The following is a 24,137-nucleotide window of genomic DNA, read 5'->3' as shown; positions in this document are numbered from 1 at the left end:
CCCAAAAAATCCCAAAAAATCCCCCCAAAAATCCCAAAAAATCGCAAAAAAATCCCACAAAAATCCCAGAAATCCCAAAAAAATCCCCACAAAAAATCCCAAAAAATCGCAAAAAAAATCCCTCAAAAATCCCAGAAATCCCCAAAAAAACCCCACAAAAAATCCCAGAAATCCCCCAAAAAACCCACAAAAAATCCCAAAAAATCGCAAAAAAAACCCCCAAAAAAATCCAAGAAAATCCCCCAAAAAAACCCACAAAAAATCCCAAAAAATCCCCATCAAAAATCCCCCCAAAAGTCCCAGAAATTCCCCCCAAAACCCCATAAAAATCCCCCCCAACCCCATGAAAGCCCCACCAACCCCCCGGGAATCGCCCAAATGCCCCCAAATGGCCCCAAATGCCCCAAAAGGTCCCGTCCATCCCATCCCAAGCCCCAAAGGGCCCCAAAAAGCCCCAAACCCGGGGGAATTGGGGGCCCTGCGCAGCTTCCTGCTCTGCGCCCGCCTCGGGGACCCCCCCACGGGGAGGACCCCACCCCCCAAACCCCAAAAGTGCCCCCGGAAAAAAACCCCGGAGCCCAAAAATCCCGGAAATCCCGGAAATCCCCCAAAAAATCCCATCAAAATCCCAGAATCACAAAAAAAATCCCGTTAAAAATGTCAAAATCCCATAAAAAATCTCATATCCACAAATCCTTCAAATCCCACAAAAAACCCCAAATCCCACAAAAATCCCCAAAATCCCACAAAAATCCCGCAAAAAATCCATAAAAAATCCCAGAAAGTCCCAAAAAAATCCCATTAAAAATGTCCGAAATCCCACAAAAAATCCCAAATCCACAAATTCCCCCAAAAAACCCAAATCCCAAAAAACCCCTCAAAAATCCCAGAAATCCCAAAAAAAATCCCCACAAAAAATGCCAGAAAATCCCCAAAAAACAAAAAAAAATCCCAAAAAATCCCCAAAAAATCCCCACAAAAAATCCCAAAAAATCGCAAAAAAAATCCCACAAAAAAATCCCAAAAATCCCCCAAAAAAACCACACAAAAAAATCCAAAAAATCCCAAAAAAACCTCAAAAAATCCCCCAAAAATCCCAAAAAAATCCCACAAAAGTCCCAGAAATCCCAAAAAAATCCCCACAAAAAATCCCAAAAAATCGCAAAAAAATCCCTCAAAAATCCCAGAAATCCCCAAAAAACCCCCACAAAAAATCCCAGAAATCCCCAAAAAAACCCACAAAAAATCCCAAAAAATCGCAAAAAAATCCCAAAAAAATCCCAGAAAATCCCAAAAAACCCCACAAAAAATCCCAAAAAATCCCCATCAAAAATCCCCCCAAAAGTCCCAGAAATGCCCCCCAAAAACCCCATAAAAATCCCCCCAAACCCCATGAAAGCCCCACCAACCCCCCGGGGCATCGCCCAAATGCCCCCAAATGGCCCCAAATGCCCCAAAAGGTCCCGTCCATCCCATCCCAAGCCCCAAAGGGCCCCAAAAAGCCCCAAACCCGGGGGAATTGGGGGGCCCTGCGCAGCTTCCTGCTCTGCGCCCGCCTCGGGGACCCCCCCACGGGGAGGACCCCACCCCCCCAAACCCCAAAAGTGCCCCCCGAAAAAAACCCCGGAGCCCAAAAATCCCGGAAATCCCGGAAATCCCCAAAAAAATCCCATCAAAATCCCAGAATCACAAAAAAATCCCATTAAAAATGTCAAAATCCCATAAAAAATCTCATATCCACAAATCCTTCAAATCCCACAAAAAACCCCAAATCCCACAAAAATCCCCAAAATCCCGCAAAAATCCCGCAAAAATCCCATAAAAAATCCCAGAGAGTCCCAAAAAAATCCCATTAAAAATGTCCGAAATCCCACAAAAAATCCCAAATCCACAAATCCCCAAAAAAAACCCCAAATCCCAAAAAAAAACCTCAAAAATCCCATAAAAATCCCAAAAAATCCCCACAAAAAAAAAAAAAATCGCAAAAAAAATCCCCAAAAAATCCAAAAAACCACACAAAAAAATCCCAAAAAATCCCAAAAAATCCCCCCAAAAATCCTAAAAAATCGCAAAAAAATCCCACAAAAATCCCAGAAATCCCAAAAAAATCCCCACAAAAAATCGCAAAAAAAATCCCTCAAAAATCCCAGAAATCCCAAAAAACCCCCACAAAAAATCCCAGAAATCCCCCAAAAAACCCACAAAAAATCCCAAAAAATCGCAAAAAAATCCCTCAAAAATCCCAAAAAATCCCCAAAAAACCCACAAAAAATCCCAAAAAATCCCCATCAAAAATCCCCCCAAAAGTCCCAGAAATGCCCCCCAAAACCCCATAAAAATCCCCCCAAACCCCATGAAAGCCCCACCAACCCCCCGGGCATCGCCCAAATGCCCCCAAATGGCCCCAAATGCCCCAAAAGGTCCCGTCCATCCCATCCCAAGCCCCAAAGGGCCCCAAAAAGCCCCAAACCCGGGGGAATTGGGGGCCCTGCGCAGCTTCCTGCTCTGCGCCCGCCTCGCGGGACCCCCCCACGGGGAGGACCCCACCCCCCCCAAACCCCAAAAGTGCCCCCGGAAAAAAACCCCGGAGCCCAAAAATCCCGGAAATCCCGGAAATCCCCCAAAAAATCCCATCAAAATCCCAGAATCACAAAAAAAATCCCGTTAAAAATGTCAAAATCCCATAAAAAATCTCATATCCACAAATCCTTCAAATCCCACAAAAAACCCCAAATCCCACAAAAATCCCCAAAATCCCACAAAAAATCCCACAAAAAAATCTCAAAATATCCCGCAAAAAATCCCCTAAAAATCCCAGAAAGTCCCCCAAAAATCCCATTAAAAATGTCCGAAATCCCACAAAAAATCCCAAATCCACAAATCCCCCAAAAAAATCCCAAATCCCAAAAAAACCCTCAAAAATCCCATAAAAATCCCAAAAAATCCCCACAAAAAAAAAAAAAAATCGCAAAAAAAATCCCACAAAAAATCCCAAAAATCCCCCAAAAAATCCCACAAAAAATCGCAAAAAAAATCCCAAAAAAATCCAAAAAAACACACAAAAAAATCCCAAAAAATCCCAAAAAATCCCCCCAAAAATCCCAAAAAATCGCAAAAAAATCCCACAAAAGTCCCAGAAATCCCAAAAAAATCCCCACAAAAAATCCCAAAAAATCGCAAAAAAAATCCCTCAAAAATCCCAGAAATCCCCAAAAAAACCCCCACAAAAAATCCCAGAAATCCCCAAAAAAACCCCCAAAAAATCCCAAAAAATCCCAAAAAACCCCACAAAAAATCCCAAAAAATCCCCATCAAAAATCCCCCAAAAAGTCCCAGAAATGCCCCCAAAACCCCATAAAAATCCCCCCAAACCCCATGAAAGCCCCACCGACCCCCCGGGAATCGCCCAAATGCCCCCAAATGGCCCCAAATGCCCCAAAAGGTCCCGTCCATCCCATCCCAAGCCCCAAAGGGCCCCAAAAAGCCCCAAACCCGGGGGAATTGGGGGCCCTGCGCAGCTTCCTGCTCTGCGCCCGCCTCGGGGACCCCCCCACGGGGAGGACCCCACCCCCCCAAACCCCAAAAGTGCCCCCGGAAAAAACCCCGGAGCCCAAAAATCCCGGAAATCCCGGAAATCCCCAAAAAAAATCCCATCAAAATCCCAGAATCACACAAAAATCCCGTTAAAAGTGTCAAAATCCCATAAAAAATCTCATATCCACAAATCCTTCAAATCCCACAAAAAACCCCAAATCCCACAAAAATCCCCCAAATCCCACAAAAATCCCGCAAAAATCCCATAAAAAATCCCAGAAAGTCCCAAAAAAATCCCATTAAAAATGTCCAAAATCCCACCAAAAAATCCCAAATCCACAAACCCCATAAAAATCCCACAAAAAACCCCAAATCCCACAAAAAATCCCACAAAAAAATCTCAAAATATCCCGCAAAAAATCCCCTAAAAATCCCAGAAAGTCCCCCAAAAATCCCATTAAAAATGCCAAAATCCCATAAAAAATCTCATATCCACAAATCCTTCAAATCCCACAAAAAACCCCAAATCCCACAAAAAATCCCGCAAAAATCCCATAAAAAATCCCAGAAAGTCCCCCAAAAATCCCATTAAAAATGTCCGAAATCCCACAAAAAATCCCAAATCCACAAATTCCCCCAAAAAACCCAAATCCCAAAAAACCCCTCAAAAATCCCAGAAATCCCAAAAAAAATCCCCACAAAAAATGCCAGAAAATCGCAAAAAAAATCCCCACAAAAAATCCCAAAAATCCCCCAAAAAACCGCACAAAAAAATCCCAAAAAATCCCAAAAAAAACCTCAAAAAATCCCCCAAAAATCCCAAAAAATCGCAAAAAAAATCCCAAAAAAATCCAAAAAACCACACAAAAAAATCCAAAAAAATCCCCAAAAATCCCCCAAAAAATCCCAAAAAATCGCAAAAAAATCCCACAAAAATCTCAGAAATCCCAAAAAAATCCCCACAAAAAATCCCAAAAAATCGCAAAAAAAATCCCACAAAAATCCCAGAAATCCCCAAAAAAAACCCACAAAAAATCCCAAAAAATCGCAAAAAAAAACCACAAAAAAATCCCAAAAATCCCAAAAAGCCCCCCAAAAAATCCCAGAAAATCCCCAAAAAAACCACACAAAAAATCCCCAAAAAACCCACAAAAAATCCCAGAAATCCCACAAAAAATCCCAAAAAATCCAAAAAAAAATCCCTCAAAAATCCCCCAAAAAATCCCAAAAAATCCACACAAAAAATCCCAAAAAATCCAAAAAAACCCCAAAAAAATCCCAAAAAATCCCCATCAAAAATCCCCCCAAAAGTCCCAGAAATGCCCCCCAAAACCCCATAAAAATCCCCCCAAACCCCATGAAAGCCCCACCAACCCCCCGGGAATCGCCCAAATGCCCCCAAATGGCCCCAAATGCCCCAAAAGGTCCCGTCCATCCCATCCCAAGCCCCAAAGGGCCCCAAAAAGCCCCAAACCCGGGGGAATTGGGGGCCCTGCGCAGCTTCCTGCTCTGCGCCCGCCTCGGGGACCCCCCCACGGGGAGGACCCCACCCCCCCAAACCCCAAAAGTGCCCCCGGAAAAAAACCCCGGAGCCCAAAAATCCCGGAAATCCCGGAAATCCCCCAAAAAATCCCATCAAAATCCCAGAATCACAAAAAAAATCCCGTTAAAAATGTCAAAATCCCACAAAAAACCCCAAATCCCACAAAAATCCCCAAAATCCCACAAAAATCCCGCAAAAATCCCATAAAAAATCCCAGAAAGTCCCAAAAAAATCCCATTAAAAATGTCCGAAATCCCACAAAAAATCCCAAATCCACAAATCGCCAAAAAAACCCCAAATCCCACAAAAAACCCTCAAAAATCCCAAAAAAACGCAAAAAAAATCCCGCAAAAATCCCGCAAAAGTCCCAAAAAACCAAAAAAAAATCCCAAAAAATCCCCACAAAAAATCCCAAAAAATCGCAAAAAAAATCCCTCAAAAATCCCAGAAATCCCAAAAAAATCCCTCAAAAAATCCCCTAAAAAATCCCAGAAAGTCTCAAAAAAATCCCATTTAAAAAGTCAAAATCCCATAAAAAATCCCAAATCCACAAATCCTTCAAATCCCACAAAAAACCCCAAGACCCCAAAAATCCCAGAAATCCCTCAAAAATCCCACAAAAAGTCTCAAAAAAATCCCTCAAAAAATCCCTTTAAAAAATCCCAGAAAGTCCCAAAAAATCCCATCAAAAATGTCAAAATCCCATAAAAAATCCCAAATCCACAAATCCCACAAGCCCCCAAATCCTACAAAATGTCCCCAAAAAAACCCCAAATCCCAGAATTCCCAGAAATCCCAAAAAGTCCCAAAAAAATCCCATAAAAATGTAAAAAATCCCACAAAAATCCCAAATCCACAAACCCCGCAAATCCCACAAAAAATCCGCAAAAAATCCCGCAAAAATCCCCAAAAAATCCCAGAAAGTCCCAAAAAAATCCCATCAAAAATGTCTAAAATCCCATAAAAAATCCCAAATCCACAAATCCCACGAAAAACCCCAAATCCCACAAAATGTCCCCCAAAAAACCCCAAATCCCAGAAATCCCGGAAATCCCAAAAAACCCCAAAAAATCCCATCAAAATCCCAGAAAATCCCCAAAAAAATCCCATAAAAAATGTCAAAATCCCACAAAAAATCCCAAATCCTCAAACCCCGCAAATCCCACAAAAAACCCCAAATCCCACAAAAAATCCCACAAAAATGCCAAAAAAATCCCTCAAAAACTCCCAAAAAAATCCCTCAAAAAATCCCCTAAAAAATCCCAGAAAGTCCCAAAAAAATCCCATCAAAAATGTCCGAAATCCCACAAAAAAATCCCAAATCCACAAATCCCCAAAAAACCCCCCCAAATCCCACAAAAAACCCTCAAAAATCCCAAAAATCCCAAAAAAATCCCCACAAAAAATCCCAAAAAATCCCCAAAAAAATCCCTCAAAAATCCCAAAAATCCCAAAAAATCCCAAAAAAATCCCAAAAAATTGCCAAAAAAAATCCCGCAAAAATCCCGCAAAAATCCCAAAAAATCCCCAAAAAATCCTAAAAAATCCCCACAAAAAATCCCAAAAAATCGAAAAAAAAATCCCATAAAATATCCCAGAAAATCCCCAAAAAAACCCCGCAAAAAATCCCAAAATATCGCCATAAAAAATAAAAAAGGGGGGATTTTTTGGGGAATTTTTTGGGGAATTTTTTTGGGATTTTGGGGGGATTTTTTTGGGGAATTTTTGGGGGATTTTTTGGGGAATTTTTTGGGGATTTTTTGGGGAATTTTTTTGGGAATTTTGGGGATTTTTTTTGGGATTTTGGGGGATTTTGGGGGATTTTTGGGGCCGTCCCCGAGCGTCCCCGGTGCCCGCAGGCGCTGTCCCCCCGCACCCTGCTGCGGTTTGGGGCATTTTGGGGGGGATTTTTTTTGGATTTTTTTTGGATTTTTTGGGGATTTTTTGGGGATTTTTGAGGGAATTTTTTGGGGATTTTTTGGGGGATTTTGGGGGATTTTTGGGGATTTTTGGGGCCGTCCCCGAGCATCCCCGGTGCCCGCAGGCGCTGTCCCCCCGCACGCTGCTGCGGTTTGGGGCATTTTGGGGGGGGATTTTTGGGGGGATTTTGGGGGGATTTTTTGGGGATTTTTTTGGGAATCTTTTTGGGATTTTTGGGGGGATTTTTGGGGGATTTTTGGGGATTTTTGGGGCCGTCCCCGAGCGTCCCGGGTGCCCGCAGGCGCTGTCCCCCCGCACCCTGCTGCGGTTTGGGGCATTTTGGGGCCATTTGGGGGGGGATTTTGGGGGGGATTTGTTTTTTATTTTTTTTTGATTTTTTGGGGATTTTTGAGGGAATTTTTTTGGGATTTTTTTGGGGATTTTGGGGGATTTTTTGGGGATTTTTGGGGCCGTCCCTGAGCGTCCCGGGTGCCCGCAGGCGCTGTCCCCCCGCACCCTGCTGCGGTTTGGGGCATTTTGGGGGGGAATTTTTTTGGATTTTTTGGGGATTTTTTTGGGGATTTTTTGGGGAATTTTTTTGGGATTTTTGGGGGGATTTTTGGGGGATTTTGGGGGATTTTTGGGGCCGTCCCCGAGCGTCCCCGGTGCCCGCAGGCGCTGTCCCCCCGCACCCTGCTGCGGTTTGGGGCATTTTGGGGGGGGATTTTTGGGGGGATTTTGGGGGGATTTTTTGGGGATTTTTTTGGGAATCTTTTTGGGATTTTTGGGGGGATTTTGGGGGATTTTTTGGGGATTTTTGGGGCCGTCCCTGAGCGTCCCCGGGTGCCCGCAGGCGCTGTCCCCCCGCACCCTGCTGGGGTTTGGGGCATTTTGGGGCCATTTGGGGGGGGATTTTTGGGGGGATTTTTGGGATGTTTTTGGGGGAACTTTTGGGGAATTTTTTTGGGATTTTTTTGGGGGATTTTTTGGGGATTTTTGGGGATTTTTGGGGCCGTCCCCGAGCGTCCCCGGTGCCCGCAGGCGCTGTCCCCCTGCACCCTGCTGGGGTTTGGGGCATTTTGGGGGGGGATTTTTTTTGGATTTTTTTTGGATTTTTTGGGGATTTTTTGGGGATTTTTTTGGGAATCTTTTTGGGATTTTTGGGGGGATTTTTGGGGGATTTTTGGGGATTTTTGGGGCCGTCCCCGAGCGTCCCCGGTGCCCGCAGGCGCTGTCCCCCCGCACCCTGCTGCGGTTCATGGCCGACATCGCGGCCGGGATGAGCTACCTGAGCCAGAGGAACTTCGTGCACCGAGACCTCGCGGCGAGGAACTGCATGTGCGGAGACTGGGGATACTGGGAGGGACTGGGGGGTACTGGGAGGGACTGGGAGGGACTGGGGAGGGACTGGGAGGGACTGGGGGGGACTGGGAGGGACTGGGAGGGACTGGGAGGGACTGGGGGTACTGGGGATACTGGGGGGACTGGCGGCGAGGAACTGCATGTGCGGAGACTGGGGATACTGGGGATACTGGGAGGGACTGGGAGGGACTGGGAGGGACTGGGGAGGGACTGGGAGGGACTAGGAGGGACTGGGGGGGACTGGGAGGGACTGGGAGGGACTGGGGGTACTGGGGATACTGGGGGTACTGGCGGCGAGGAACTGCATGTGCGGAGACTGGGGATACTGGGAGGGACTGGGGGGTACTGGGAGGGACTGGGAGGGACTGGGAGGGACTGGGGATACTGGGGAGACTGGCGGCGAGGAACTGCATGTGCGGAGACTGGGGGAACTGGGGATACTGGGAGGGACTGGGAGGGACTGGGAGGGACTGGGGAGGGACTGGGAGGGACTGGGGGTACTGGGGAGACTGGGGGGACTGGCGGCGAGGAACTGCATGTGCGGAGACTGGGGATAGTGGGGATACTGGGAGGGACTGGGAGGGACTGGGAGGGACTGGGGGTACTGGGGATACTGGGGGTACTGGCGGCGAGGAACTGCATGTGCGGAGACTGGGGAGACTGGGAATACTGGGAGGGACTGGGAGGGACTGAGAGGGACTGGGAGGGACTGGGAGGGACTGGGAGGGACTGGGAGGGACTGGGGGTACTGGGGATACTGGGGGTACTGGCGGCGAGGAACTGCATGTGCGGAGACTGGGGATACTGGGAGGGACTGGGAGGGACTGGGAGGGACTGGGGGGACTGGGGGGACTGGGAGGGACTGGGGGGGACTGGGGGTACTGGGGGTACTGGCGGCGAGGAACTGCATGTGCGGAGACTGGGGAGACTGGGGATACTGGGAGGGACTGGGAGGGACTGGGGGGGACTGGGGAGGGACTGGGGGGGACTGGGGGTACTGGGGGTACTGGCGGCGAGGAACTGCATGTGCGGAGACTGGGGAGACTGGGGATACTGGGAGGGACTGGGAGGGACTGGGGGGGACTGGGGGTACTGGGGGTACTGGCGGCGAGGAACTGCATGTGCGGAGACTGGGGATACTGGGGATACTGGGAGGGACTGGGAGGGACTGGGGAGGGACTGGGGAGGGACTGGGAGGGACTGGGGGGGACTGGGGGACTGGGGGGACTGGGAGGGACTGGGGGGTACTGGGGAGACTGGGGATACTGGGGGGACTGGGAGGGACTGGGGGGTACTGGGGGGACTGGGAGGGACTGGGGGGTACTGGGAATACTGGGGGGACTGGGGGGACTGGGGGGACTGGGGAGGGACTGGGGGGACTGGGAGGGACTGGGAATACTGGGAGGGACTGGGGGGTACTGGGAATACTGGGGGGACTGGGGAGACTGGGAGGGACTGGGGGATACTGGGGGGACTGGGAGGGACTGGGGGGTACTGGGAATACTGGGGGGACTGGGGGGACTGGGGGGACTGGGGAGGGACTGGGGGGACTGGGAGGGACTGGGAATACTGGGAGGGACTGGGGGGTACTGGGAATACTGGGGGGACTGGGGAGACTGGGAGGGACTGGGAGGGACTGGGGGGAACTGGGGAGGAATGGGGAGACTGGGGGTACTGGCGGCGAGGAACTGCATGTGCGGAGACTGGGGAGACTGGGAATACTGGGAGGGACTGGGAGGGACTGGGGAGACTGGGAGGGACTGGGGGGTACTGGGAGGACTGGGGAGGGACTGGGGGGACTGGGAGGGACTGGGAATACTGGGAGGGACTGGGGGGTACTGGGAATACTGGGGGGACTGGGGGGACTGGGAGGGACTGGGAGGGACTGGGGGGAACTGGGGAGGAATGGGGATACTGGGGGTACTGGCGGCGAGGAACTGCATGTGCGGAGACTGGGGGGACTGGGAATACTGGGAGGGACTGGGAGGGACTGGGGGAACTGGGAATACTGGGAGGGACTGGGGAGACTGGGGGGATACTGGTGGGGTACTGGAGATACTGGGGATACTGGGGGTACTGGGGGGGTACTGGGGGGGTACTGGGGGGGTACTGGGGGGTACTGGGGGTACTGGGACGTTGGGGACATGGGGCCGTTGGGGTGGGATGCAGATCACAGGATCTGGGATTTGGGGATTTCGGGGATTTTGGGGATTTTTGGGGACTTTTGGGATTTGGGGACTTTTGGGATTTTGGGATTTTTATGGGACTTTTGGGATTTGGGGATTCTGCATTATTGGGGTTTGGGGATTTGGGGGATTGTTTGAGGATTTTTGGGATTTTTATGGGACTTTTGGGATTTTGCATTATTGGGATTTGGGGATTTTTGGGACTTGGGCACTTGGGGATTTTTGGGATTTGGGGATTTTTGGGATTTGGGGATTTTGGGGATTTTGGGATTTGGGGATTTTTGTGATTTGGGCACTTGGGGATTTTGGGATTTTTTGAGGACTTTTGGGATTTTTATGGGACTTGGGCACTTGGGGATTTTTGGGATTTGGGCACTTGGGGATTTTGGGATTTGGGGATTTTTGGGATTTGGGCACTTGGGGATTTGGGGATTTTTTGAGGACTTTTGGGATTTTTTGAGGACTTGGGATTTTTATGGGACTTGGGGACTTGGGGATTTCTGGGATTTTTTGAGGACTTTTGGGATTTTTATGGGACTTGGGGACTTGGGGATTTCTGGGATTTGGGATTTGGGGATTTTTGTGATTTGGGGACTTTGGGGATTTTTGGGATTTGGGGATTTTTATGGGACTTGGGGACTTGGGGATTTTTGGGACTTGGGGATTTGGGGATTTTTGGGCTTTGGGCACTTGGGGATTTTTGTGATTTGGGATTTGGGGATTTTTGGGATTTGGGATTTGGGGATTTTTGGGATTTGGGGATTTTTGGGATTTTTGGGACTTGGGGATTTTTGTGATTTGGGATTTGGGGATTTTTGGGATTTTTTGAGGACTTTTGGGATTTTTATGGGATTTGGGGATTTTTGGGCTTTGGGATTTGGGGATTTGGGGATTTTTGTGATTTGGGGACTTGGGGATTTTTGGCATTTGGGGATTGGGGATTTTTGGGATTTTGGGGACTTTGGGGATTTGGGGATTTTTGGGACTTGGGGATTTTTGGGCTTTGGGGATTTTTGGGATTTTGGGGACTTGGGGATTTGGGGATTTTTTTGAGGACTTTTGGGATTTTTATGGGATTTGGGGATTTTTGGGCTTTGGGATTTGGGGATTTTTGGGCTTTGGGATTTGGGGATTTTTGGGCTTTGGGATTTGGGGATTTTGGGGATTTGGGGATTGGGGATTTGGGGATTTTTGGGGCGGCTCAGGTGCCAGTGTCGGCGTGTCCCCGCAGGCTGGACGAGCAGCTCCGCGTGCGCGTGGCCGATTTCGGGCTCTCCAAGCAGGTGGGGGGGTCCCAGTATTACCGGCAGGGCCGCGGCGCCCCCGTGCCCGTCAAGTGGGTGGCCCTGGAGAGCCTGGCCGAGCGCGTCTACACCACCAAGAGCGACGTGGTGAGACCCCAAAAACCCCCAAAATCACCCCAAAAAACGGACTCGGGGACCCCGAAAACCCTAAAACGTCAAAATCCCATCAAAATCCCGTCAAAATCCCATCAAAACCCCACAGAAGCCCCCACTGTGGGCCTGGCCGAGCGCGTCTACACCACCAAGAGCGACGTGGTGAGACCCCAAAACCCCCAAAATCACCCCAAAAATGGACTCGGGGACCCCGAAAACCCTAAAATCCCAAAAAGTCCCCAAAAGTTGACCCAGGAACCCCAAAATCTCATCAAAATCCCATCAAAATCTCATCAAAATCCCATAAAAATCCCCATTAAAAAAAATTCCATTAAAAACCCACAATAAGATCCCATCAAAATCCCATAAAAAAGCCCCAAAACTCCCCAAATCACCCCAAAACCACACTCAGGGACTCCAAAAACCCTAAAACCCCGAAAATGCCCCCAAAAGTCGACCCAGGAACCCCAAAATCCCATCAAAATCCCATCAAAATCCCATTAAAAACCCACAATAAGATCCCATAAAAATCCCATAAAAAAAACCCAAAACCCCCAAAATCACCCCAAACTGGACTCAGGGACCCCAAAAACCCTAAAACCCCAAAAATGTCCCCAAAAGTCGATCCAGGAACCCCAAAATCCCATCAAAATCCCATAAAAATCCCATCAAAATCCCATTAAAATCCCATTAAAATCCCATCAAAATCCCATAAAAATCCCATTAGAAACCCACAATAAGATCCCATCAAAATCCCATTAAAAAAACCCAAAACTCCCCAAATCACCCAAAACCACACTCAGGGACTCCAAAAACCCTAAAACCCCGAAAATGCCCCCAAAAGTCGACCCAGGAACCCCAAAATCCCATCAAAATCCCATCAAAATCCTGTAAAAAAATCCCATAAAAAAACCCCAAAACCCCCAAAATCATCCCAAACTGGACTCAGGGACCCCAAAAACCCTAAAACCCCAAAAATGTCCCCAAAAGTCGACCCAGGAACCCCAAAATCCCATCAAAATCCCATCAAAATCCCATCAAAATCCCATTAAAATCCCATTAAAATCCCATTAAAATCCCATCAAAATCCCATAAAAATCCCATTAGAAACCCACAATAAGATCCCATAAAAATCCCATAAAAAAGCCCCAAAACTCCCCAAATCACCCCAAAACCACACTCAGGGACTCCAAAAACCCTAAAACCCCGAAAATGCCCCCAAAAGTCGACCCAGGAACCCCAAAATCCCATCAAAATCCCATCAAAATCCCATTAAAAACCCACAATAAGATCCCATAAAAATCCCATAAAAAAAACCCAAAACCTCCAAAATCACCCCAAACTGGACTCAGGGACCCCAAAAACCCTAAAACCCCAAAAATGTCCCCAAAAGTCGATCCAGGAACCCCAAAATCCCATCAAAATCCCATCAAAATCCCATTAAAATCCCATCAAAATCCCATAAAAATCCCATTAGAAACCCACTATAAGATCCCATAAAAATCCCATAAAAAAAACCCAAAACTCCCCAAATCACCCCAAAACCACACTCAGGGACTCCAAAAACCCTAAAACCCTGAAAATGCCCCCAAAAGTCGACCCAGGAACCCCAAAATCCCATCAAAATCCCATCAAATCCCATTAAAAACCCACAATAAGATCCCATAGAAATCCCATTAAAAAACCCAAAAACCCCCAAAATCACCCCAAAAATGGACTCGGGGACCCCGAAAACCCTAAAACCCCCAAATCCCATCAAAATCCCATCAAAATCCCATAAAAATCTCATTGAAATCCCATAAAAATCCCATAAAAAGACCAAAAACCCCCAAAATCACCCAAAAAACAGACTCGGGGACCCCAAAAACCCTAAAACCCCAAAAATGTCCCCAAAAGTCGACCCAGGAACCCCAAAATCCCATCAAAATCCCATCAAAATCTCATCGAAATCCCATAAAAATCCCCATTAAAAAAAATTCCATTAAAAACCCACAATAAGATCCCATCAAAATCCCATAAAAAAGCCCCAAAACTCCCCAAAACCACACTCAGGGACTCCAAAAACCCTAAAACCCCAAAAATGCCCCCAAAAGTCGACCCAGGAACCCCAAAATCCCATCAAAATCCCATCAAAATCCCATCAAAACCCCACAGAAGCCCCCACTGTGGGCCTGACCGAGCGCGTCTGCACCACCCAGAGCGATGTGGTGAGACCCCAAAAACCCCCAAAATCACCCCAAAAATGGACTCGGGGACCCCGAAAACCCTAAAACCCCAAAATCCCATCAAAATCCTGTCAAAATCCCATTGAAATCCCATTGAAATCCCATTGAAATCCCATAAAAAAACCCAACCCCCCTCAAATCACCCCCAAACTGGACTCGGGGACCCCAAAAACCCTAAAACCCCCAAAATGCCCCCAAAAGTCGACCCAGGAACCCCAAAATCCCATCAAAATCCCATCAAAATCCCATCAAAATCCCATCCAAAACCCACAATAAGATCCCAAAAAAATCCTATCAAAATCCCATTAAAAGCCCCAAAACCCCCAAAATCCCCCCAAACTGGACTCGGGGACCCCAAAAACCCTAAAAAACCCAAAATGCCCCCAAAAGTCGACCCAGGAAGCCCAAAATCCCATCAAAATCCCAACAAAATCCCATAAAAAAGCCCCAAACCTCCAAAATCACCCCAAAAAAACCCCCAAAAAACCCAAAAAACCCAAAGCAGGAGCCCTGAGTGACCCCTGAGTGACCCCTGAGTGACCCCTGAGTGACCCCTCAGTGACCCCTGAGTGACCCCTCTGTGTCCGGGCTGGCTCAGTGGTCACTCTGTGTCCGGGCTGGCTCAGTGGTCACTCCGTGTCCGGGCTGGCTCAGTGGTCACTCTGTGTCCGGCAGTGGTCACTCAGAGTGACCATGTGGGAGATGGGGGCTGTGTCCGGGCTGGCTCAGTGGTCACTCTGTGTCCGGCAGTGGTCACTCAGAGTGACCATGTGGGAGATGGGGGCTGTGTCCGGGCTGGCTCAGTGGTCACTCTGTGTCCGGGCTGGCTCAGTGGTCACTCTGTGTCCGGCAGTGGTCACTCTGTGTCCGGCAGTGGTCACTCTGTGTCCGGCAGTGGTCACTCAGAGTGACCATGTGGGAGATGGGGGCTGTGTCCGGGCTGGCTCAGTGGTCACTCTGTGTCCGGCAGTGGTCATTCGGAGTGACCATGTGGGAGATGGGGGCCGTGTCCGGGCTGGCTCAGTGGTCACTCCGTGTCCGGGCTGGCTCAGTGGTCACTCTGTGTCCGGCAGTGGTCACTCAGAGTGACCATGTGGGAGATGGGGGCCGTGTCCGGGCTGGCTCAGTGGTCACTCTGTGTCCGGGCTGGCTCAGTGGTCACTCTGTGTCCGGCAGTGGTCACTCAGAGTGACCATGTGGGAGATGGGGGCTGTGTCCGGGCTGGCTCAGTGGTCACTCTGTGTCCGGCAGTGGTCACTCAGAGTGACCATGTGGGAGATGGGGGCTGTGTCCGGGCCGGCTCAGTGGTCACTCTGTGTCCGGGCTGGCTCAGTGGTCACTCTGTGTCCGGCAGTGGTCATTCGGAGTGACCATGTGGGAGATGGGGGCCGTGTCCGGGCTGGCTCAGTGGTCACTCTGTGTCCGGGCCGGCTCAGTGGTCACTCTGTGTCCGGGCTGGCTCAGTGGTCACTCTGTGTCCGGCAGTGGTCATTCGGAGTGACCATGTGGGAGATGGGGGCTGTGTCTGGGCTGGCTCAGTGGTCACTCCGTGTCCGGGCTGGCTCAGTGGTCACTCTGTGTCCGGCAGTGGTCATTCGGAGTGACCATGTGGGAGATGGGGGCCGTGTCCGGGCTGGCTCAGTGGTCACTCTGTGTCCGGCAGTGGTCATTCGGAGTGACCATGTGGGAGATGGGGGCTGTGTCCGGGCTGGCTCAGTGGTCACTCTGTGTCCCGGCTGGCTCAGTGGTCACTCTGTGTCCGGCAGTGGTCATTCGGAGTGACCATGTGGGAGATGGGGGCTGTGTCCGGGCTGGCTCAGTGGTCACTCTGTGTCCGGGCTGGCTCAGTGGTCACTCTGTGTCCGGCAGTGGTCATTCGGAGTGACCATGTGGGAGATGGGGGCTGTGTCCGGGCCGGCTCAGTGGTCACTCTGTGTCCGGGCTGGCTCAGTGGTCACTCTGTGTCCGGGCTGGCTCAGTGGTCATTCTGTGTCCGGCAGTGGTCATTCGGAGTGACCATGTGGGAGATGGGGGCTGTGTCCGGGCTGGCTCAGTGGTCACTCTGTGTCCGGGCTGGCTCAGTGGTCACTCTGTGTCCGGCAGTGGTCACTCAGAGTGACCATGTGGGAGATGGGGGCCGTGTCCGGGCTGGCTCAGTGGTCACTCTGTGTCCGGCAGTGGTCATTCGGAGTGACCATGTGGGAGATGGGGGCTGTGTCCGGGCTGGCTCAGTGGTCACTCTGTGTCCGGGCTGGCTCAGTGGTCACTCTGTGTCCGGCAGTGGTCACTCAGAGTGACCATGTGGGAGATGGGGGCCGTGTCCGGGCTGGCTCAGTGGTCACTCTGTGTCCGGGCTGGCTCAGTGGTCACTCTGTGTCCGGCAGTGGTCACTCAGAGTGACCATGTGGGAGATGGGGGCTGTGTCCGGGCTGGCTCAGTGGTCACTCTGTGTCCGGGCTGGCTCAGTGGTCACTCTGTGTCCGGCAGTGGTCATTCGGAGTGACCATGTGGGAGATGGGGGCCGTGTCCGGGCTGGCTCAGTGGTCACTCCGTGTCCGGGCTGGCTCAGTGGTCACTCTGTGTCCGGCAGTGGTCACTCAGAGTGACCATGTGGGAGATGGGGGCTGTGTCCGGGCTGGCTCAGTGGTCACTCTGTGTCCGGCAGTGGTCACTCAGAGTGACCATGTGGGAGATGGGGGCTGTGTCCGGGCCGGCTCAGTGGTCACTCTGTGTCCGGGCTGGCTCAGTGGTCACTCTGTGTCCGGCAGTGGTCATTCGGAGTGACCATGTGGGAGATGGGGGCCGTGTCCGGGCTGGCTCAGTGGTCACTCTGTGTCCGGGCTGGCTCAGTGGTCACTCTGTGTCCGGGCCGGCTCAGTGGTCACTCTGTGTCCGGGCTGGCTCAGTGGTCACTCTGTGTCCGGCAGTGGTCATTCGGAGTGACCATGTGGGAGATGGGGGCTGTGTCTGGGCTGGCTCAGTGGTCACTCCGTGTCCGGGCTGGCTCAGTGGTCACTCTGTGTCCGGCAGTGGTCATTCGGAGTGACCATGTGGGAGATGGGGGCCGTGTCCGGGCTGGCTCAGTGGTCACTCTGTGTCCGGCAGTGGTCATTCGGAGTGACCATGTGGGAGATGGGGGCTGTGTCCGGGCTGGCTCAGTGGTCACTCTGTGTCCCGGCTGGCTCAGTGGTCACTCTGTGTCCGGCAGTGGTCATTCGGAGTGACCATGTGGGAGATGGGGGCCGTGTCCGGGCTGGCTCAGTGGTCACTCTGTGTCCGGGCTGGCTCAGTGGTCACTCTGTGTCCGGCAGTGGTCATTCGGAGTGACCATGTGGGAGATGGGGGCTGTGTCCGGGCCGGCTCAGTGGTCACTCTGTGTCCGGCAGTGGTCATTCAGAGTGACCATGTGGGAGATGGGGGCTGTGTCTGGGCTGGCTCAGTGGTCACTCCGTGTCCGGGCTGGCTCTGTGGTCACTCTGTGTCCGGCAGTGGTCATTCGGAGTGACCATGTGGGAGATGGGGGCCGTGTCCGGGCTGGCTCAGTGGTCACTCTGTGTCCGGGCTGGCTCAGTGGTCACTCTGTGTCCGGCAGTGGTCATTCGGAGTGACCATGTGGGAGATGGGGGCCGTGTCCGGGCCGGCTCAGTGGTCACTCTGTGTCCGGGCTGGCTCAGTGGTCACTCTGTGTCCGGCAGTGGTCATTCGGAGTGACCATGTGGGAGATGGGGGCTGTGTCCGGGCCGGCTCAGTGGTCACTCTGTGTCCGGGCTGGCTCAGTGGTCACTCTGTGTCCGGCAGTGGTCATTCGGAGTGACCATGTGGGAGATGGGGGCTGTGTCTGGGCTGGCTCAGTGGTCACTCTGTGTCCGGGCTGGCTCAGTGGTCACTCTGTGTCCGGCAGTGGTCATTGGGAGTGACCATGTGGGAGATGGGGGCCGTGTCCGGGCTGGCTCAGTGGTCACTCTGTGTCCGGGCTGGCTCAGTGGTCACTCTGTGTCCGGCAGTGGTCATTCGGAGTGACCATGTGGGAGATGGGGGCCGTGTCCGGGCTGGCTCAGTGGTCACTCTGTGTCCGGCAGTGGTCATTCGGAGTGACCATGTGGGAGATGGGGGCCGTGTCCGGGCTGGCTCAGTGGTCACTCTGTGTCCGGGCTGGCTCAGTGGTCACTCTGTGTCCGGCAGTGGTCATTCGGAGTGACCATGTGGGAGATGGGGGCTGTGTCCGGGCTGGCTCAGTGGTCACTCTGTGTCCGGGCTGGCTCAGTGGTCACTCTGTGTCCGGCAGTGGTCATTCGGAGTGACCATGTGGGAGATGGGGGCTGTGTCCGGGCTGGCTCAGTGGTCACTCTGTGTCCGGCAGTGGTCATTCGGAGTGACCATGTGGGAGATGGGGGCCGTGTCCGGGCTGGCTCAGTGGTCACTCTGTGTCCGGCAGTGGTCATTCGGAGTGACCATGTGGGAGATGGGGGCTGTGTCCGGGCCGGCTCAGTGGTCACTCTGTGTCCGGGCTGGCTCAGTGGTCACTCTGTGTCCGGGCTGGCTCAGTGGTCACTCTGTGTCCGGCAGTGGTCATTCGGAGTGACCATGTGGGAGATCGCCGCCCGGGGCCTGACCCCGTACCCGGGGCTGGAGAACAGCGAAGTCTTCGAGTACCTGAGGGGGGGGCACCGCCTGGGGGCGCCCCCGCACTGCCCGCCCCGCCTGTGAGTGACCACTGACCCCTGAGTGACCCCACTGACCCCTCACTGACCCCTCACTGACCCCTGAGTGACCCCACTGACCCCTCAGTGACCTCTGACCCCCACTGACCCCTCAGTGACCTCTGACCCCTCAGTGACCCCTCAGTGACCCCTCAGTGACCCCTCAGTGATCACTGACCCCTCACTGACCCCTCAGTGACCCACACTGACCCCTCAGTGACCCCCACTGACCCCTCACTGACTCCTCAGTGACCCCTCAGTGACCTCTGACCCCCACTGACCCCCCCGCACTGCCCGCCCTGCCTGTGAGTGACCATTGACCCCTCAGTGACCCCCACTGACCCCCACTGACCCCCACTGTCCCCCCGCACTGCCCGCCCCGCCTGTGAGTGACCATTGACCCCTCAGTGACCCCTCAGTGACCTCTGACCCCTCACTGACCCCTCACTGACCCCCACTGACCCCTCACTGACCCCTGACCCCTCAGTGACCTCTGACCCCCACTGACCCCCCGCACTGCCCGCCCCGCCTGTGAGTGACCACTGACCCCTGAGTGACCCCACTGACCCCTCACTGACCCCTCAGTGACCCCTCACTGACCCCTCACTGACCCCTCAGTGACCCCTCAGTGACCCCTCCGTGACCCCTCAGTGACCCCTCAGTGACCTCTGACCCCCACTGACCACCCCGCACTGCCCGCCCCGCCTGTGAGTGACCACTGACCCCTCAGTGACCCCTCACTGACCCCTCACTGACCCCACTGACCCCCACTGACCCCCCCGCACTGCCCGCCCTGCCTGTGAGTGACCATTGACCCCTGAGTGACCCACACTGACCCCTCAGTGACCCCCACTGACCCCTCAGTGACCCCACTGACCCCCACTGTCCCCCCGCACTGCCCGCCCTGCCTGTGAGTGACCATTGACCCCTCAGTGACCCCTCAGTGACCTCTGACCCCTCACTGACCCCTCACTGACCCCTCACTGACCCCTGACCCCTCACTGAACCCCGAGTGACCCCTCACTGACCCCCACTGACCCCTCACTGACCCCTGACCCCTCAGTGACCCCACTGACCCCCACTGACCCCCCGCACTGCCCGCCCCGCCTGTGAGTGACCACTGACCCCTGAGTGACCCCACTGACCCCTCACTGACCCCCACTGACCCCTCAGTGACCCCTCAGTGACCCCTCAGTGACCCCCACTGACCCACACTGACCCCTCAGTGACCCCTCAGTGACCCCCACTGACCCCCCACTGACCCCCACTGACCCCCCACTGACCCCCACTGACCCCTCACTGACCCCTCACTGACCCCTCACTGACCCTCATTGACACCTCAGTGACCTCTGACCCCTCACTGACCCCTCACTGACCCTCACTGACCCCTCACTGACCCCTGACCCCTCACTGAACCCCGAGTGACCACTGACCCCTCACTGACCCCCACTGACCCCTCACTGACCCCCACTGACCCCTCAGTGACCCCACTGACCCCCACTGACCCTCATTGACACCTCAGTGACCTCTGACCCCTCAGTGACCCCTCACTGACCCCTCAGTGACCCCTCCGTGACCCCTCAGTGACCTCTGACCCCTCACTGACCCCCGAGTGACCACTGACCCCTCAGTGACCCCACTGACCCCTCAGTGACCCCACTGACCCCTCACTGACCCGCACTGACCCCCACTGACCCCTCAGTGACCTCTGACCCCTCACTGACCCCCACTGACCCCTCACTGACCCCCATTGACCCCTCAGTGACCCCACTGACCCACCCTGACCCCCATTGACCCCTCAGTGACCCCCATTGACCCCTCACTGACCCCTCACTGACCCCTCACTGACCCCCAGTGACCCCCAGACCCATTTTGGACACCCCCAGACCCCTTTCTGACCCCCCAGACCCATTTCAGCCCCCCCAGACCCATTTCAGCCCTCCCCAGACTCATTTTCGACACCCCCAGACCCATTTCAGCCCCCCAGACCCATTTCTGACACCCCCAGACCCATTTCAGCCCCCCAGACCCATTTCTGCCCCCCCAGACCCATTTCAGTCCCCCCAGACCCATTTCAGGCCCATTTCCGACCCCCCCAGACCCATTTCAGACCCCCCAGACCCATTTCTGAAACCCCCAGACCCATTTCCAACCCCCCGGACCCATTTCTGACACCCCCAGACCCATTTCAGCACCCCCCAGACCCATTTCAGCCCTCCCCAGACCCATTTCAGCCCCCCCAGACCCATTTCAGCCCCATTTCCGCCCCCCAGACCCCTTTCCGCCCCCCCAGACCCATTTCAGACCCATTTCTGACCCCCCAGACCCATTTCAGCCCCCCAGAACCATTTCAGCCCCCCCCAGACCCATTTCAGCCCCCCGAGCCCCATTTCAGCCCCCCCAGACCCTTTTCCGCCCCCCCGGACCCATTTCAGCGCCCCCAGACCCATTTCAGACCCATTTCTGACCCCCCAGACCCATTTCAGCCCCCGAGCCCCATTTCAGCCCCCCCAGACCCATTTCAGCCCCCCAGACCCATTTCAGCCCCCCCAGACCCATTTCCGACCCCCCCGGACCCATTTCAGCCCCCCAGACCCATTTCAGCCCTCCCCGACCCATTTCCTCCGCCCCAGACCCATTTCGGACCCATTTCCGCCCCCCCAGACCCATTTCAGACCCATTTCTGCCCCCCCAGACCCATTTCTGCCCCCCAGACCCATTTCAGCCCCCCCAGACCCATTTCCGACCCCCCCGGACCCATTTCAGCCCCCCCAGACCCATTTCCGACCCCCCCGGACCCATTTCAGCCCCCCAGACCCATTTCAGCCCTCCCCGACCCATTTCCTCCGCCCCAGACCCATTTCGGACCCATTTCCGCCCCCCCAGACCCATTTCAGACCCATTTCTGCCCCCCCAGACCCATTTCTGCCCCCCAGACCCATTTCAGCCCCCCCAGACCCATTTCCGACCCCCCCGGACCCATTTCAGCCCCCCAGACCCATTTCAGCCCTCCCCGACCCATTTCCTCCGCCCCAGACCCATTTCGGACCCATTTCCGCCCCCCCAGACCCATTTCAGTCCCCCCAGACCCATTTCTGACACCCCCAGACCCATTTCTGCCCCCCAGACCCATTTCAGCCCCCCCAGACCCATTTCTGACACCCCCAGACCCATTTCTGACCCCCCAGACCCATTTCAGCCCCCCCAGACCCATTTCAGCACCCCCAGACCCATTTCCAACCCTCCCAGACCCCTTTCCGACACCCCCAGACCCATTTCAGCCCCCCAGACCCATTTCTGACCCCCCCAGACCCCTTTCCGCGCCCCCCAGACCCCTTTCCGCCCCCCCAGACCCATTTCCGCCCCCCAGACCCATTTCCGCGCCCCCCAGACCCCTTTCAGCCCCCCCAGACCCATTTCAGCCTCCCCCGACCCCTTTCCGCCCCCCCAGACCCCTTTCCGCCCCCCCAGACCCATTTCCGCCCCCCCAGACCCATTTCAGACCCATTTCTGCCCCCCCAGACCCATTTCAGACCCCCCAGACCCATTTCAGACCCATTTCCGCGCCCCCCAGACCCCTTTCCGCCCCCCCAGACCCATTTCCGCGCCCCCCAGACCCATTTCCGACCCCCCCAGACCCATTTCCGCGCCCCCCAGACCCCTTTCCGCCCCCCCAGACCCATTTCCGCGCCCCCCAGACCCCTTTCCGCCCCCCCAGACCCATTTCAGCCCCCTCCCCCCAGGTACGCGCTGATGCGCCGCTGTTGGGCCGCGGACCCCCGCGCCCGCCCGACCTTCGAGGAGCTGGGGGGGGCCCTGGGGGGGCTCCTGCGGGGGCTGCCCCCTCCCCCCGCGACCCCCGACCCCCTCTACGTCAACATGGCCGAGGGGGGGGCGGCCGGGGGCCCCCCCGGGACCCCCAAAACCCTCCCGGAGCCCCCCCAGGAGCCCCCGGCCAGCGAGGGGGGGGGGTCCCGGGCGTTACGTGCTCTGCCCGAGCCCCCCCGATTTTGGGGCGTCCCCCCCCGATTTTGGGGACCCCCCCGCGCCTTGCGCGGCCTCTGAGGAGGGGGCGTGATTTTGGGACCCCTCCCCCGAAATAAAAAGAGCTGCGGCACTGCCAGGGAGTCCCCCCCCCCCCCCCAAAAAAAAATAGGAGGGGGGGTCCCATCCACCCCTCCCCTCCCCCCCCCCCGCTCGCTGGACGGACTCGGGGGGTCCCCCCGAGGGACAGGACCCCCCCAAAATGAAGGGAACCCCCCTGGGACCCCCCCAAAGGTAGTGGGATCCCCCTCCCAAAATAAAGGGACCCCCCCAAAGGTGCAGGGACCCCCCCCAAAATAAAGGGACCCCCCCAAGGGACTCGGGCATTCAGGGGACCCCCCCCAAAATAAAGGGACCCCCTGGGACCCCCCCAAAGGTACTGGGACCCTCCCCAAAATAAAGGGACCCCCCCCCAAGGGACTCGGGCATTCAGGGGACCCCCCCGAAAATGAAGGGACCCCCCTGGGACCCCCCCAAAATAAAGGGACCCCCTGGGACCCCCCCAAAGGTACTGGGACCCCCCCCCAAAATAAAGGGACCCCCCCAAAGGGACTCGGGCATTGTGGGGACCCCCCCCCAAAATACAGGGACCCCCCCCAGGGACCCCCCCAAAGGTACTGGGACCCCCCCCAAAATAAAGGGAAACCCCCAGGGACCCCCCCAAAGGTACTGGCCCCCCCCCCCCAAATCAGGGACCCCCCCCAAGGGACTCGGGCATTGTGGGGACCCCCCCCCCAAAATACAGGGACCCCCTGGGACCCCCCCAAAGGTACTGGGACCCCTCCCAAAATTAAGGGACCCCCCCAAAGGTACTCGGGCATTGTGGGGACCCCCCCCCAAAATACAGGGACCCCTCCCAGGACCCCCCCAAAGGTACTGGGACCCCCCCCAAAATGAAGGGACCCCCCCCAAGTTACTCGGGCATTGTGGGGACCCCCCCCACCCAAAAATAAAGGGACCCCCTCAGGACCCCCCCAAAATAAAGGGACCCCCCAGGGACCCCCTCCAAAGGTACTGGGACCCCCCCCCCAAAATAAAGGGACCCCCCCAAAGGTACTGGGATCCCCCCCAAAATCAGGGACCCCCCCCCAAGGGACTCGGGCATTGTGGGGACCCCCCCCAAAATAAAGGGACCCCCCTAGGACCCCCCCAAAATAAAGGGAAACCCCCAGGGACCCCCCCAACGGTACTGGGACCCCCCCCAAAATAAAGGGAAGCCCCCCCAA

The 24,137-nt window shown here is 54.5% G+C and overlaps 2 protein-coding genes across 2 annotated transcripts in view; one reads left to right on the top strand and one right to left on the bottom strand.

Annotated features, from left to right (window-relative positions):
• The window catches only part of LOC138100615 (tyrosine-protein kinase receptor UFO-like), a 48,125-nt gene extending 39,868 nt beyond the window's left edge, over window positions 1-8,257 (bottom strand). The window contains exon 1 of the mRNA XM_068998489.1: window positions 8,243-8,257. Coding sequence (XP_068854590.1) covers window positions 8,243-8,257 — 15 coding nt within the window. The remainder of the gene's footprint in view (window positions 1-8,242) is intronic.
• On the top strand, window positions 8,256-22,932 carry LOC138100614 (tyrosine-protein kinase receptor UFO-like). Its single transcript, XM_068998488.1, has 4 exons — window positions 8,256-8,335; window positions 11,777-11,936; window positions 18,734-18,870; window positions 22,611-22,932. Exons 1-4 carry the CDS (start codon window positions 8,256-8,258, stop codon window positions 22,930-22,932), a joined length of 699 nt encoding a protein of 232 aa, XP_068854589.1.
• Window positions 22,933-24,137: the final 1,205 nt, after the last annotated feature.

Source organism: Aphelocoma coerulescens, unplaced genomic scaffold, assembly GCF_041296385.1.
Source record: "Aphelocoma coerulescens isolate FSJ_1873_10779 unplaced genomic scaffold, UR_Acoe_1.0 HiC_scaffold_118, whole genome shotgun sequence".
NCBI classification, from domain to species: Eukaryota; Metazoa; Chordata; class Aves; order Passeriformes; family Corvidae; genus Aphelocoma; species Aphelocoma coerulescens.
Note: the sequence above shows the minus strand (reverse complement) of the source record. Positions and strands in the feature narration are given on the sequence as shown.

Bases quoted from the DNA above. Each gene is read 5' to 3' on its own strand.
- LOC138100614 (XM_068998488.1), top strand. From the start codon at position 8,256: ATGGCCGACATCGCGGCCGGGATGAGCTACCTGAGCCAGAGGAACTTC. The intron at 8,336-11,776 runs GTGCGGAGACTG...GTGTCCCCGCAG, and splicing joins CTCGCGGCGAGGAACTGCAT to GCTGGACGAGCAGCTCCGCG. The intron at 18,871-22,610 runs GTGAGTGACCAC...CCCTCCCCCCAG, and splicing joins CCGCACTGCCCGCCCCGCCT to GTACGCGCTGATGCGCCGCT.